Source organism: Ovis canadensis, chromosome 6, assembly GCF_042477335.2.
Source record: "Ovis canadensis isolate MfBH-ARS-UI-01 breed Bighorn chromosome 6, ARS-UI_OviCan_v2, whole genome shotgun sequence".
Lineage (NCBI taxonomy): Eukaryota > Metazoa > Chordata > Mammalia > Artiodactyla > Bovidae > Ovis > Ovis canadensis.
The window spans coordinates 125,420,848-125,436,136 of NC_091250.1; the positions used below are offsets into that span (position 1 = coordinate 125,420,848).

General features: G+C 46.6%; 1 protein-coding gene and 1 long non-coding RNA gene across 2 annotated transcripts in view; one reads left to right on the plus strand and one right to left on the minus strand.

The window, feature by feature from the left end:
• Nucleotides 1-9,764, minus strand: part of BOD1L1 (biorientation of chromosomes in cell division 1 like 1) — a 55,302-nt gene extending 45,538 nt beyond the window's left edge. Inside the window, exons 1-2 of the mRNA XM_069593266.1 lie at nt 8,808-9,764; nt 3,321-3,445 (exon numbers count right to left, since the gene is read on the minus strand). Of these exons, the coding sequence (XP_069449367.1) occupies nt 3,321-3,445; nt 8,808-9,044 (362 nt within the window). The 5' untranslated portion in view covers nt 9,045-9,764. The remainder of the gene's footprint in view (nt 1-3,320; nt 3,446-8,807) is intronic.
• Nucleotides 9,237-11,876, plus strand: LOC138442204 (uncharacterized). Its single transcript, XR_011257569.1, has 2 exons — nt 9,237-9,605; nt 11,382-11,876. It is a non-coding gene; the product is annotated as an uncharacterized lncRNA (long non-coding RNA).
• Nucleotides 11,877-15,289: the final 3,413 nt, after the last annotated feature.

Here is a 15,289-nt window from a genome sequence, read left to right on the forward strand (position 1 = left end):
TTAAAATGTAGCAGGTGGAAAAGAAGCAAGGACAAGCAATCTGAAAAATGTTCTAAGGTGCAAGCACAAAGGCACAAAATAAAACACACTTCAAGTGATTGCTTCAGTCTCTTTCCCTGATGCCTACGTTCTGGGCCTCCGTGTACTTATGTCCTTGCTCACTCAGAGGTCCACTCTGATCTCAGAAATGGAGGCCCACACTAACAACCACACTGTTCCTCGAGGGTTCATTTCAGTGACGTGTGGGTTCAGCCGGGGCTGCCTCATCAAAGGAGGGGAGAAGTCATAGCTCCAGGTTCAAGGGCAAAGCCAAAATGCCAGCAGCTGGCACTGTCTTGGTTAAAGCCACTTTCTTGTCTTCCTTTAAACACTGTACAGTTCAGGTCATCATTTCTGAGCTCCCTTGCATTTTAAGGTTCTGTTGTACAAATGAATGCATAAACAGAGTGAAACTTTTTTTAAACTATTGAGCTGGCAGATTGGTTACTGAACCATGCAAAATTGCAGATATTAAACTATCTTGTCTTATGAAAATGGCAACTGTAAACAGTTCAATCTGAGTCAATTGAGTATTTCTCAAAGTATATGCAAAAAAACCGATCTGAAATTGTATTTATAGGTGCAAATACGTTCCTATACCATTAGTAGTTGTTGTTGTTTAGTCATTAAATTGTGTCTGACTCTGTTGCAATCCCATGAACTACAGACGCCGGGCTCCTCTGTCCATGGGATTTCCTGGGCAGAATACTGAAGTGGGTTGCCATTTCCTTCTCAAGGGGATCTTCCTGACCCAGGGATCAAACCCACATCTCCTGCACTGGCCGGTGAATTCTCACACACTGAGCCGCCAGGGAGGCCCTATACCATTAGTTCAGTTCAGTTCAGTTCAGTCGCTCAGTAGTGTCCGACTCTGCGACCCCATGAACTGCAGCACGCCAGGCCTCCCTGTCCATCACCAGCTTCCGGAGATCACCCAAACCCACGTCCATCGAGTCGGTGATGCCATCCAGCCATCTCCAGACACAACTAAAAGTTACCCTTCCTTTAGAGTAACTTAAAAATGTTATTTAAGAGACATAAATTTACTAATGTAATTTAAATGAAGGAACAGTTCAATTAAAAATAAGTAAAGTAGCTAGAAGAAAATGTACAGATGTCCCAGTAAGAGCAATGCCTACACTACCCAAGAGATGACAACTCACCCGCTCTAGTGCATAGAGGAGGGTCCTCGTCACCCACAGGCAGACTGCCCTAGTGTTAACTGCTGACAGTCACAAGCACCCCCTACTGCAGTGCCCAGCAATCCCTCACCAAACAAGGTTCTGTGAAAACAACGTCATATGTTGGTACAACAATTTTAAGCGCTTGATTTTATATGGGCAAGATTGAGTTTAGCTCTTTAAAGAACAGAACAAATGACTGCTTCCCAGCTGTAGAGGTTTTGCTGTGCTAAGGAGTCAATTTCAAGAAATGTGCCTTCCATTCAGTCTCTTAACAAATGAAGAAAAAGACAGAATCTAAGACCCTCCCCTTTCCAAACACGCTTTTAAAACAATGTTATTCTTTGTGAAAAAGGAGGCAGCTATGCACACTGTTGCGGGCTGGTGCTCTGTAACTGTGGATAATGTCTGTAAGCCTCCTGCCACCGCCACCCCCCACCCTTGGCCCCCGACTGACCCCTGGCCTCTGACTTGACCCCTAGCGCCCTGCCCCTTATTTTGGTTACTGTTCTCCTGAAGGGCTGGAAATGAGGAAGCCCCTAGGCCTGCTGCCCGACAGGAAAGGCCTTGACTTCTCCCCAGAAGCTATCAGATGCAGCCCTCTAATGGTGTCTTGTGATCTCACCTAGACTCTTTCACAGGTTCCTGAATATCTTTTAAAATGTAGACAACAAACCTACTGTCAAATTTCCCTCTTCCCTTCTCTTATTTACTAGGACATGCAGTCTGAGCCCCAGGTTCCTGGTTTCTAGGATTACCTGTGGCTAAATGGGTCTTTGAATCAGAATGTAAAGTTTTATTTGTGGGGCTTCCTGTGGGTGAACTATCAAGGGAGCAATACACTAGGTAGGTTTGCAAGGTTCCTGAGGGACAAGAGGGAATTGAGGGGCAACAGCTATAAATTGTGCTTCCCTGGTGGCTCAGACGGTAAAGATCTGCCTGCAATGCAGGAGATGTGGGTTCGATCCCTGGGTTGGGAAGGTCCCCTGGAGGAGGGCATGGCAACCCACTCCAGTATTCTTGCCTAGAGAATCCCCATGGACAGAGGAGCCTGGCGGGCTACAGTCCATGAGGTTGCAAAGAGTCAGACATGACTGAGGGACTAAGCACACAACTATAAATCACACTTGTTTAACTGTTTAAAAAGCCACATTTCGTCCCAGCAGATGAACCTGAACATAAATATTTCTCAAGGCAGGAAGAATAAAGCATTTTTAAAATAATGCAGCTTTTCTGGGGTGTGAGGCAGGGAAAGAGGGTTCAAGTCTTCTAACCCTGGTGAATACTTACATTCACGGACAATATTGTAAATCTGCTCTTTGGGGGACCAAACATGATCTTTTTAGGTCCATCTAAACATTCTGGCTTTTCTCACTCTCTTTGTGTTTGCCAAGAAAAGGACTCTGACAGGTCCAAATGACACCATTCCCTTTCTGGTTATATCATCACTAAAACCCACAGGCAAAATCACAGGAAAATTAAAAACAAAAACAAAACAAACACAAACCAGGAAAGTCCCTGGTGGTCCAGGGGTTAGGACTCAGCGCTTTCACTGCTAGAGCCAGGTTCAATCGCTGACAGGGTAACTAAGATCTTACAAGCCACACTCAGCCAGGAAAAAGAAAAAGAAAAAAAAGCAAGCAGTTGTATTAGAACATAGAAGACACTGTCTCAAATCAGGAGAAAATGTTTCAATTTCAGTCATCTTTAATGTCTTTATTTGTAAACCAGGAATAATAAAGCCTACTCTTTCAGGACCAAAAAAGTAACTGCAAATGTTACTGTATAGGACACCCTGACCAACCTGGCATTTGCCATCCATTCACATCAGATCTAGAGGGCTTTTTCTGAAGTCACATAGTCACTCCTTCACTATTTCCAAAGGTCTATAGGAACAATCAGACTGTCAAATTTATGAGGGAAATGTGAAGCGATTTAGAGTCTACTCTAAAATTACACTGTTTCATTGTATGAAGCAGCCACACAAGACCTGACAAAATTATCACAAGGTGAACAAACTTCTGCAAATGTCTCTGCTTTCAGGTAAGGCACACTGACATTCTCAAGCCTTCCTAGGAACTCTGCAGTTCTGAGACTTACTTGAGCACTTGCTGGCGAATGTTGTTTCTAAGCTGGTTCTTGTTGAGGTGGGGACTCCATGTATGAGTTGCTAAGTGGTTTGCAACAAAGTTGTCAACACGCTGTCTCAGATTCTGATAGGCAGGCTAGAGAGAAAGAAAAAGATATCAATGTTAAAAACCTCACTGTTACACAATATCAACACTAATATCCATAGTCTCAGGAATCTGAGTATCTTTAGCAGTGTTAACATTTCTTACAGCATCAATGTGGCAACAAAGTTTCATAGTTTGACAACCTTGTATTATCCTTCTGCTTCAGGATAATACAAGACATTCAAATACCATTTATCTAAAACAAAATGTTTACAGATGAATACAAAGACAGATATAGCTAATTACAGACAAGAGACTAGAAGATAAGATATCAAGAAGTGTTACTGTTAGATGATTTGGAGTGAAGAAACGGAGAACAGCAGACAGGAAGTGAGCCTTCATTGAGAATAGGGCACCCCAGTTAGACCTTCAAAGTTTCACAACACAGCTGGGACAAGGAAAGGTGGGCTGCACAGGTACAGCGAGCAATGTAAGAGCAGGTGGATGAGAAAACACGGAGTCAGGAGAGTTAGGGAGCCCCCATACATTAAATGCAATTTTGTTGGAGGAGAGAAAACAAAAACAGACAAATGAGATTGGAAACATAACCTGGAACCAGGGTTTAGAAGAACTTGGGGACTCATATATGAAGCCTGGAATTATGCGAGAGAGAATGGGAACCCACAGCACATATGAGCAGCATGATATGTGATAGTTGACCTGATATTCCTACGGTGAGAGAGTAAATAGACTCAAGATATTTGCAGGAAAGCAGGCAATAACTAGAAGAATGAAAATCTGTACTGGAGTGGCAAAAATGGGCTGAAAGGCATGGATCCAAGAGAAACTGAGAAGGGACAATCGCTGGAACCAGGTGTTATTAGATATAAGGCACTGGTTCCTAACTGGAAGCAATTTTGCCTCCCCCCACCCCACCCCTACCCAGGTGACCGCTGGCAATGCCTGGAGACATCTCTGATTGTCATTGCTGAGGGGAGTTGCTAGTGGCATCCTACCACGCACAGGACAGTCCCCCCCAACAAAGGCCTATCCAGCCCAAGATGTCAGCTGTGCTAAAGCTGAGCACTACTGATACTTAAGAAGCAGGAGAGAGGACCCACGCTAACAGGCCATTTCTGTGCTGCCTGGAAGGACTGTCTGACTGCACGCTTCCTTCCTACAAGCTGTCCCCACCACGTGTGCTCTTTACATCTTTTATGTGACTTTTAATGTAGATAAGTCGGAGTATTCCCGAATGATTTTAAGCAAAACTGTACAACCTCTGATTCTGCTGTTTGCTCCCTAACCCCTCAAAGTTTACTCTTCAGTCACAAGTTCCCATGATTTCAATCGTGTACACCTACCACTCCTTTTCCCTGTCCATCTGGCAAATTCCTTGCCTTCAGGGCTCACCTAACCCGTAAAGCCGTCCTGACTCCCAAGGTAGACTTCCACGGCCCTTCGCCCATGCACCGACACTCTCATTCAAGTAATTCTTGTGTTGTATTGTATTTTAGGGAGGGGGGCATATTTATCTCCTTACTGAAGTGTAAGCCTTCTCTCACTCTTTTAGTCTTTGTCTTCACACTGCTAGGCAGATAAGCAAGTAAAAAACAGTTATCAGATGAGATGACTGGGTAACCATCTAGGTAATGGAGATGAGAAAGATTTTATCCCTCTGTGACACCCCTTTACCCCTTCCAATTACCAGAATTTTGCTAATACCTATGTTCTATCCTTTATATTCTATCCTCTATTCTATACCTATATTTAGCTGGGAACAATTAAAGGCAAAGGAGAAGGGGGTGGCAGAGGATGAGATGGTTAGATAGCATCACCGACTCAATGGACATGAATTTGAGCAAACTCTGGGAGATAGCGGAGGACAGGGAAGCCTGGCGAGCTGTAATCCAAGGGGTCGCAAAGAGTTGGACACAACTTAAGTGACTGAACAACAAATATTCCATCTGACCAAAACTAGTCTCATGATCATTTCTCATGTTCCTCTCCATTTATCCAAAATTCATATAAACAAAACTAATTTTCTCCCCAATGATTCTAAAACACAATTATTCTTCCCAATATTCCCAAACCTCAGAAACATAAGGCTCAAATGTCACAGTGTATTTAGCACTCTACTTGCTTATAAAACAACCTTCAACTTGAACTATAAAAGTTAAATTTCTTGGTTTCTAAGTTCTCGTTTAGGTAAAAAAGCCTAGTGACTGCGATAATATTTTGGGCTCCATTACTCTTCTGGGGAGAGCTATCTCCTTTTTCCAGTCCAGTTCAGTTCAGTTCAGTCGCTCAGTCGTGTCCGACTCTTTGCGACCCCATGAACTGCAGCTCTCCAGGCCTCCCTGTCCATCACCAACTCCCAGAGTTCACTCAAACTCACGTCCATCGAGTCGGTGATGCCATCCAGCCGTCTCATCCTCTGTCATCCCCTTTTCCTCCTGCCCCCAATCCCTCCCAGCATCAGAGTCTTTTCCAATAAGCTCCTGGCCAAAAGCCTTCACATCGTCAAGACTCCTTCTCTTCCACCCCTCACCCGAAACAGCAGCAAATCCCGCCGGCATTAGCCTCAGAATACAGCCAGAACCTGAGCACCTCCCATCCCCTCCACTGCTACCACGCCTGTCCAGAGCATCCTCTTTTCCTGCCCAGATTACAGCTGTACACTGGCCTGCATCTAGTCTACCCTTGCTGTCTGAAGTCTGTTTTCCACAGTGCAGCTCGTGCCGATCTTCTAAAGTTAGGGGGACCATGTCATTTACTGTCCAAACCACGTCACGATTGAAGTAAAGGGGGTACTGTTACTGACTCCACAAGGTCAAGCCATCTAAGATGGAAATCAGATCGCATCCTTCTTCTGCTCTAACACCTGCCAGTGGCTTCTCAGCTCCAGTGAGTGCCAAACTTACCAGGGCTCTGGCAGCTCTGTAAAGGGAGGGTGGCAGGGGGCTCCTACCTCAGTTTCTAGCCCTTCCTCCCTCAGCAGGCTCTGCCTTAGGCCTCCCGCTCTCGCTGTGCTCCCCAGCTGGCACGCTCAGCCCCCACCGCTGGAGAGCTCCTTCAGCGATGGCTCAAATGTCACTTCATTCGATCTTCCCTGAACAACTTAGGCAAAACACACCACCAACCCCTTCCACCCTCATCCTGCTTTCTCTCTCCCACAGAACCTCTCACGAGTGAGATTTACTTTCTCTGATGGGCTTCGAGCTTCACAGCAGCAGGGACTTTCTGTTCACTGCTGTGTCCCCTGGTACCTAAAACAATGCCTGGTGTATAATAAGTTATTTGTTGGGTGAATAAACTTACATTATTTCTGTCTCTGATGTTTCTTTTAAATCTGAAAAGAAATAGACAATAATTATGGTGACCAGGAGCCATTTCCAGCCGAGAAAGTATCCAAAAACCGGCCTTTACGACCTGGAGTGAAAGGGGCCACATTCACTTGGTCAGGGAGCACCCTGCTGAGTCCCAGGAGGGGGGTCTGCCTTGATTTTCCCTCCTCACGTGCCACTCGGTGCACAGGGGTCAGAATGGCTTTGAAACCTGGCTCCGGGGATCTGGAGACCACAGCAGAGGTCAGCATTAGCTGGATTTGGGGCTGCATGTTCATGTCAACCTGTGTACTTGTCCTAGTTATCATTAGATTGTCAAACCAACGGTACTTCTTTCTTTCTCCCCAAGAAATGTTTTAGGACTCTACTTTGAGAGGCTCTGGCAGGAATATTACAGGCACAACAACAATATTCAGAGGGAATGTGGATGCAGAAAAAGTTGAGCCTTAAATACTATAGCTCCCCACCCCCCCACTGCTGGTGTATTTGAATTTTCATCTGCATACACAATGATGACACATGGATTTGTAGGTTTCTAAGGACAGCAAAGTGAAATCTCTACTTGCCAAATTAAAAAAAAAAAAAAAGCTTTACTTTTTGACAGCTGGGTAACATTTACTTCCCCATGTCCTGTGGGGCAAAAAAAAAAGGATGGAAGGAAGGGAGAGGGAGGAAGAAAGTCAACTGGCATCATTTTCAAACAGGCAGTTGCGCATATTCCCTAAAATGAAGTGAGCAAACTACATACTACCTACATAAATAAATATCCCCAAGAAAACTGAATTTCATGTGGTTCAGAAACTCCAACACCCCCAAAAGGCACATTCTATTTCTGGTCTACAAGGTGGGCCAGAGTTTTTAAAAGGGATGTCCCCAGACTGTTGGAAAGGTTTCCCCAGAGGAGACAAGGGAATGGTGTGTGCTTCACCTCAAAGCCCTTTCCTCAAAGAAACAAGCTTCTTTAGAAGAGCTGAACATGTTATGTGAAAACCCTGACCCCACCGAAACTCTGAACTAATGAACCAAACCAGATCTAAATTTAAAAAAAAGTTTTCCCCCAACTGTTTCCAACCAAAGCTTCCTGCTGCACTTGCTTCTAGACCTACTGGGTTTCCATCCATCTACCCGTTTTCTCTACTCAGCCTTTGCAGAACCACCCAAGTTGACCCGCTCCTGCTAACCCCTCTTTACTTTGACACTTGGTACATAGTCCTTTTCCCTTTCCAGCCCCGCTCTTTTTGTACAGGGAACCTTTCCCCATATACCCCTTACTCTTCGCAACTCACTCTTCTGCCCAGTCCTTCTTTCACTTCAGTGTCTGCCGTCACCTCTCCTCCGTCCTTTGCTCAGTTTCCTCTACCCCTCCCCTCTCATCTCTCCTCCCTTCTCACTTTAGAGACATTACTTGGCCTGAGCGATTAAATCAGAGTCCCTGGAGGAAACAAAAGCCCCATCTCCGTACCCCACCTTTCCATCGACCAGCTCTGCGCCCCTCACCGCATCGCAACGCTGCAAACAATTCGATTCATTACCATTTAGCGCTTTCTCCGAAGGACAAAGACCTGATCCTTACCAGCAATCTTCAAGAGAGACGGCAAAAATAACTTGGGACACAAAGTAAATCGGGGGGCGAAGGGCTGGGGGGGTGGGCGGTGAGTGGAAATCATAGATGAAAGCGCCGTTAGCCTTAGTACAGACGAGTCTCCAAAAGGACAGCAACTCGGTGTGGCTCACCCCTATATTCCCAGCACCTAAGGAGTGCCTGGAACGTAGGAGATGCTTAACGCGAGTCTGTTAAACCAACGAAAGGCTGAGCGAATCAATGAACACAGCGAGCCCCGCACAGCGCCGGGCACGAAGCGGTCCCTCAGAGAGGAAGCGGCTGCGCAGGGAACTCCGGGGTGGGGAGGCGGCGCGCTCCAGAGCAGCCCCGGGGCTGGGGACGCCGAGGCAGCCGCCGGCCCACCGACCGATGGCGGGCCACCGACGGCCTGCCCGGCAAGGCGGCAGCCCGCGGGGCCGTCCCCGGTCCCCGCCCGCCCGCAGCTCCCCCGCGCGCCCCGCACCTTGGTGTCCACGTCGGCCAGGCAGTCCCTGCGGAACTGGTCGAAGAGCCCCTGGCTCTTGAGGTGGTTCACGATCATGGCCACGAGCTGCGGGTCCCCGGCGCCGGCGCCCGCGCCCCCGGCCCCGCCCGCGCCCGGGCCAGTCCCTGGGCCAGGCGGCGGCGGCGGCGGCTGCGGCTGCGGCGGGGGAGGCGGCGGCGCGGGAGGGGGTGGCTGCGGCTGCGGGTTGGTGGCCATGGCGGCCTGGGCCCGGAGAGGAGCGCGGTGAGCCCCGGGCGGGCGGCGCTCCTGGGAGGCGGCGGCTGCACCGGTCCCGCCGCTTGAGGGAAGCCAACGGGATGTTATTACGGAACCAGCGGATCCAGAGTGACCCCGGAAGTGAAAGGGAACTCCGGTGGGGGGAGGGGCGAGGAAGGAGGGAAAAAAAAAAGCGGTGACAATAGCAACAGAGGCGCGCCTACGGCGGCCGCGAGGGGCCAGTTCCGGTCTTCGCTGAGTGCGGGCACCCTCGCGAGGCTGGGCTGCGTGGGAGTCGGCGGCCTGAAGCCCGGCGGCTCAGACGGCGAGCGGCGGGCGGCCGCCTGGGGCCTGGGTCTGGAGTCCTGGGCGGTCGGGCGTACGACTGGCGCCACGCCCCGGGGCCCGAGGGCCGACTGGGTGCCGGCACGCGGGGCCGGGCCGGCCGGGGCGGGGGAGCGAAACCTAGGACGGGTTCCAGCCGCGGTGGCGTTCAAGCCTGACACTCTTGTTCCTGTTTCCCAGAGCGGTTGAGATCCGTAGACATTTCCGTGCAAACGCGTGGGTAGAACTGCTTACTCTTAACTCCCCAGACCTCCTTGTTCTCAGCCTGTGACCTCCCAGCTGCCCGCCCCATCCCTTTTTTCCCTGGAGCATCCTCCGTTGGGTCTGTGGCCAAGAATCCGATCCCTCCAGCGCCTCCTTGCTACCCGGGAAGACAGACCCCCACCCCCACCCCACCAGGCTTTCAGCTCTCAGGGTGTTGCTTCTGATTAGTTTGATCATTTGTCAATGCTTATAAAGCACGCTCGCTAGGTGCCAGGCGTGGCATTTGGTTTAGATGCATGAATTCACACAGTCTTCTGAACAGCGGTAAACTAGCTCTCAGTTCAGTTCAGTCGCTCAGTCGTGTCCGACTCTTTGCGACACCATGGACCGCAACACGCCAGGCCTCCCTGTCCATCATCAACTCCCGGAGTTTACTGAAACTCATGTCCATCAAGTCGGTGATGCCATCCAACCATCTCATCCACTGTCGTCCCCTTCTCCCGCCTTCAATCTTTCCCAGCATCAGGGTCTTTTCAAATGAGTCATTTCTTCTCATCAAAGTGAAAGTGAAGTTGCTCAGTCGAGCCGATTCTTTGCGACCCCATGGACTGTACCCTACCACGCTCCTCCGTCCCTGGGATATTCCAGGCAAGAGTACTGGAGAGGGTTGCCATTTCCTTCTCATCAGGTGGCCAAAGTATTGGAGTTGCAGCTTCAGCATTAGTCCTTCCAATGAACACACAGGACTGATCTTTAGGATGGACTAGTTGCATCTCCTTGCAGTTCAAGGGACTCTCAAGGGTCTTCTCCAACACCAGAGTTCAAAAGCATCAATTCTTCAGCGCTCAGCTTTCTTTATAGTCCAATTCTCATATCCATACATGACTAGACTACTGGAAAAACCATAGCCTTGACGGACCTTTGTTGACAAAGTAGTGTCTCTGCTTTTTAATATGCTGTCTATGTTGGTCATAACTTTCCTTCCAAGGAGTAAGTGTCTTATAATTTCATGGCTGTAGGCACCATCTGCTGTGATTTTGGAGTCCCCCTACCCAAAATAAACTAGCTCTAAACTAGCACTAAACTGCTATCACTCATTTCCACATCAGGAGACTGAGATCCAAGAAAGATTAATAGTCCAAGGTTACATAGCAAACCAACTGATTCTGGACTGAGTCTTTTAATCTTTAAAATAGTTATTAGTATGTGATGGAGGGCAGAAGGAGAAAGGGACGACAGAGGATGAGATGGTTGGATGGCATCACCGACTCAATGGACATGGGTTTGGATGAACTCCGGGAGTTGGTGATGGACAGGGAGGCCTGGTGTGCTGCGGTTCATGGGGTTGCAAAGAGTCGGACATGACTGAGCGACTGAACTGAAAGCAAAGTGAATATTGCATGTTTATAGTTAGTTGATAAAATGTTAAAGTTATGGGAAAGTACATCTTTTGGTGAAATGGATTTTGTCGCTTTTTAAAACCCATAAATCTATGGATGAATATGTCTTACTGCTAGAATGGGAAGGGCTGAGCAACAGTTTTCTTCATATTTCTAGTTTCTGTAGCTGTGTGACCTGAGAAATTGAGTTCATGTAAACATGTACTGTACCTGGAAACAAAGTTTTATTATAGCGATATCACTCAGTTCTTGATCTCAAAAAATTAAATTTGATGATCTTTGCGATCTTTTTCAGTTAGACCCTGTTTCAATTTTGCTGAAAGTCAAGACTTGAAAACCACCCAACTTGCCAAAGGGTTACCTAGTCCTTATTTTTTCCATTTTTCAGTTTCTGGAAAATATACCATATAGGCTTTATCAAGACATCAGATGACAAGCAGTTAAAAAAGCAGCAAGCAGTTAAAGAAGAAAAACAAAAGTGACATGAAGTGACTATGAATTAAGACATTAAAGAGTCGGACACGACTGAGTGACTGAACTGAAGAAATGAGATGTATGTGTCTTGTTTAGCCTGATAGTAGTCAAACTGGGAAATATCTAAACATGGCTCATTTGCATAAGCAGTTCTGGACAAAATGCCTTTTTTTTTTTTTTTTTGGTTACAGGTGGTTCAGTTTTGTTTTTGTCAGAACTTTGCAGCTAATGAAACAGCTCATTAAAGTTGAAACTGTCAAATATAGGAAATATTTGTTATTATAACCTAATCAACAGCTGTTTTCATCATCAGACTAGCCAAATAAGCCCCACTGGATTTACTTTCTGTCAGAAACAGTTTGACTTCATTGTTTCAATTCAAATAAAGTGTTCATTTTGAGGAGTATAATGAAGATTTGTTGTTTAATGGCTAAGTCTGTCTGACTCTTGTGACCCCATGGACTGTAGTCAGCCAGTCTCCTCTGTCCATGGGATTCTCCAGGCAAGAATACTGTGGGGGCGGGGGGAGGTTGCCCTTCTCTTCTCCAGGAGACCTTCCTGACCCAGGGATCAAACCCATATCTCCTGCTTAGCAGACAGATTCTTTACCCCTGAGCTACCAGGGAAGCCCATACAAAGTGTAGAAAATCCTAAATATCCTAAAACATAATAAAGTGAGAATTAACTATAGTTTAAATAGATAATTCACACTTAGTCTTATAAAATATATGTTAGCTATCTTATTGAGTAACTCACACTTAATCTTAAAGAAATAACAATATTTGTATCCATGTATTTGTTACACTGGATACATACATACCGGATACAGCGTAACTTTGAATAATTTTTTAGCCTTGGAAAACATTCTAGTTACATTGGAAAGAATCAGGATCACTGACTGCACTGCCTTAGCTGTTCCAGCCTGCTCTTCTTTCCACCTGAAGACAGGTCCTAGGGATGAGTACTGTGAATACATGAAGTGGAAGTGGGGTGACATGTAAATCTTTAAAAAAAAAAAGAAAAAAAGCTGTTTTAAGTGATCATCATTTCTTACCAATGGCCTTGTTGTTTTGTTCTCTACTCTTACAGTTTCTTTAGAAACAATAATATAATTTTTGATAATAGTGGGAGTGTATGACCTCTTGGCAAGGTCTTCAGAATAATTTGCCATTGGTCTCCTACCCCACTGTATGTATGTCTGAATTCAGAGTATCTCAACTAGAATCAAATACTTTATCCCTGAGTATGACTGAGCTTTCATTTGGTTTCCCATGTCTGATGCTCAGGTGACAGTTAAACAGATTTTGCAAACACTTTGGGAAAGAGAGGAACCATGGTGGGTTATTGGGCAGTCCTTTGTATCCTTGGGCACCAAATGGTTGCCAACTATCCAACTCCTGTGGTTTCTTCTCTTTTTTACAGTTCAGCAGGCCCTGCTACACACTCCTACCCAATCCCCCAAACCCTGTTTCTAGGGGCTAATCCTGTGAAAGTCAGCCATCGCTCACAGTGGTGATCTCCTAACCCCGTGGAGTCTACCTACTCACTCGGCAAAGTGGCTGGTTCTCTTGCCCTCATATCCCCAGGCCCCACTCCCAACTAGGCCTCAGGTCTAGCCTTCCATGATCAAAAGGCTAGTGAATATCATTTCCTAAATGACTTTCCATCAGCTCAAAGTTCAGTTGAAATCTTGAAAGTCTGAGAACTTTCACCTGATCTGGGATGAGCCTCCCAGTGCCATGGGACAAACAATGGTCATGAAACGTCTCTCAAATATTGATCAAATTTCGGGCCATGGAGAGGGACTGTGAAACGGACTATTTCCTGCCGTGTCAGTAAACAAGGGTGTCACAGCCCTCCAGTGTGGGCCCTAAGGGAATTCAGGAAAGACAAGAATACCTGCTATGTAACAGTTACCACACTGTAGCCGCTCCCTATGGTGAGCCCCGAGGTAAGGAGACTCAGGATGTGAAGACAAGATACTGGTCCCAGATAGGTGAGGTACGCATGAAAGGAATGATTCCAGTGAGCCCAGACTCTTGCATCTACACATACAAGGAAAAGCATGAAATTCCTTAAGTTGAGATACCTGGTTTTCCTTAATTAATAAGAATATTTTGATGTTCAGACTACCTGCCCCTTATTGCAAACCTCCACATAAGCTATCTCCTCCCCCTACCTCCTCGGAACAGTTCCCTCAGGGTCACTTGAGATGCTATCTCCCGGGCTTGAAGTCCTAAAAATTCCCACAAAATAAGACATAACTCTCAACTTCTAGGTTGTGACTAGTTTTTAAGACAACACCTTTTTCAATGATAACAAAACACATTTTAAGGTGGGATTCAAAACACTCCCATTGATGGCTTTTGTAAGAGGAAGTGAAGAGGATAATATGAATCATTAATATTTGTCTTTCCAGAGTGAACCCTGTGGTCACAGCTAGTCTCTTATTTCTGTGCAGTATATAATACTCAGGGAAGATGGAGTGACATTAATAGTTGGGAAGAACATTATAAAGTGTTAATTTGAGGGGAGAATTGCTTTTTTTTTTTTTTCCTGAAAGAATTTGAAGGGATTGTCATGACTTGTGAAACAGGAGGGAAGGGGGCAGGGCACACCCTTTCAAAGAATGATATAGCCATAGGACTTGAAAAATCTTGGTTAGAGGGAATTCTCTTGTCCAGCAGTTAAGAATCCATACTGCGATGAAGGGGGCACATTGATCCCTGGTCAGGGAACTGAGATCCCACATACTGGGGAACAGCTGGGTGCCTATGCCACAGCTGGAGCGTCCATGTACCTGCAATGAAAGATTGAGCATGATGCAATGAGGATCCTGTGCGCTGCAACTAAGACTTGATCAAGCAAAAAAAAAAAAAAAAAAATTGGTTAGAACCAATCAGGTCCAGGATGGTGGACCTTCCAGTGGACCATGAACGAAATCAAATGCCCCTTGTAATACATTGACAGAAGCTAAGCGACACACCCACCAGGACCAGGATGGTTCTGAGACGAACAATAAAATGCCCCAAAGTGGGTGGTGGCCCAATCTTTGCCTATTCCTCCAAATAATTGGAATAACCCACTCATTAGCCTATGAAATCACCTAGCCTGTAAAAACTAACCACACCATATTTTGAGGCTGCTCTTACCTTCTGAGATGGCCCACGCTTTGTTTGTGAATTTGTATGTGTGTGAGTATATCTGTGCTCAGTCATTTCTGACTCTTTGCGACCCAGTGGTCCAGGCTCCTCTGTCCATGAAATCTTCCAGGCAAGAATACTGGAGTGGGTTGCCATTTCCTCCTCCAGGGGGTCTCCCTGACGTAGGGATTGAACTCGCGTCTCCTGTGTCTTCTGCCTCTGACAGGTGGACTGTTTACCACTCATACCACCTGGGAAGTCTGTGGAGTGTGTGTCTCTCTAAATAAACCCACTTCTTACCTATCACTTTCTCTTGACTGATTCCTCTGCAACAAGACATCAGGAGCCTCACATTCACCAGGAACATTTGGAAGTGAGAGTAGCACAAGGGGATGGCAAGGTGGCGAGGAGGAAGGACAGTTGGGGACATTATTCTGCAGAGGTTGGAAACCCCCTCATTCCCTGCCAGGCTAGGAGTGGCCAGGAGCACCTGGATGAGCTGCAGGACTAAAGAGGACAACTGAGTTCTAGCAGGTGGGAAGACAGGAGATGGGTTTGGGACAGCAAGATAGCAATGACAACAGAGAACGAGGACTGGACTTTGGAGCAGGAAACCCAGAGGAGCAGAAAATTCATGATTTGGGGGTAGGGTGTGAGTGATTTGGGGAAAGAGTGGGAG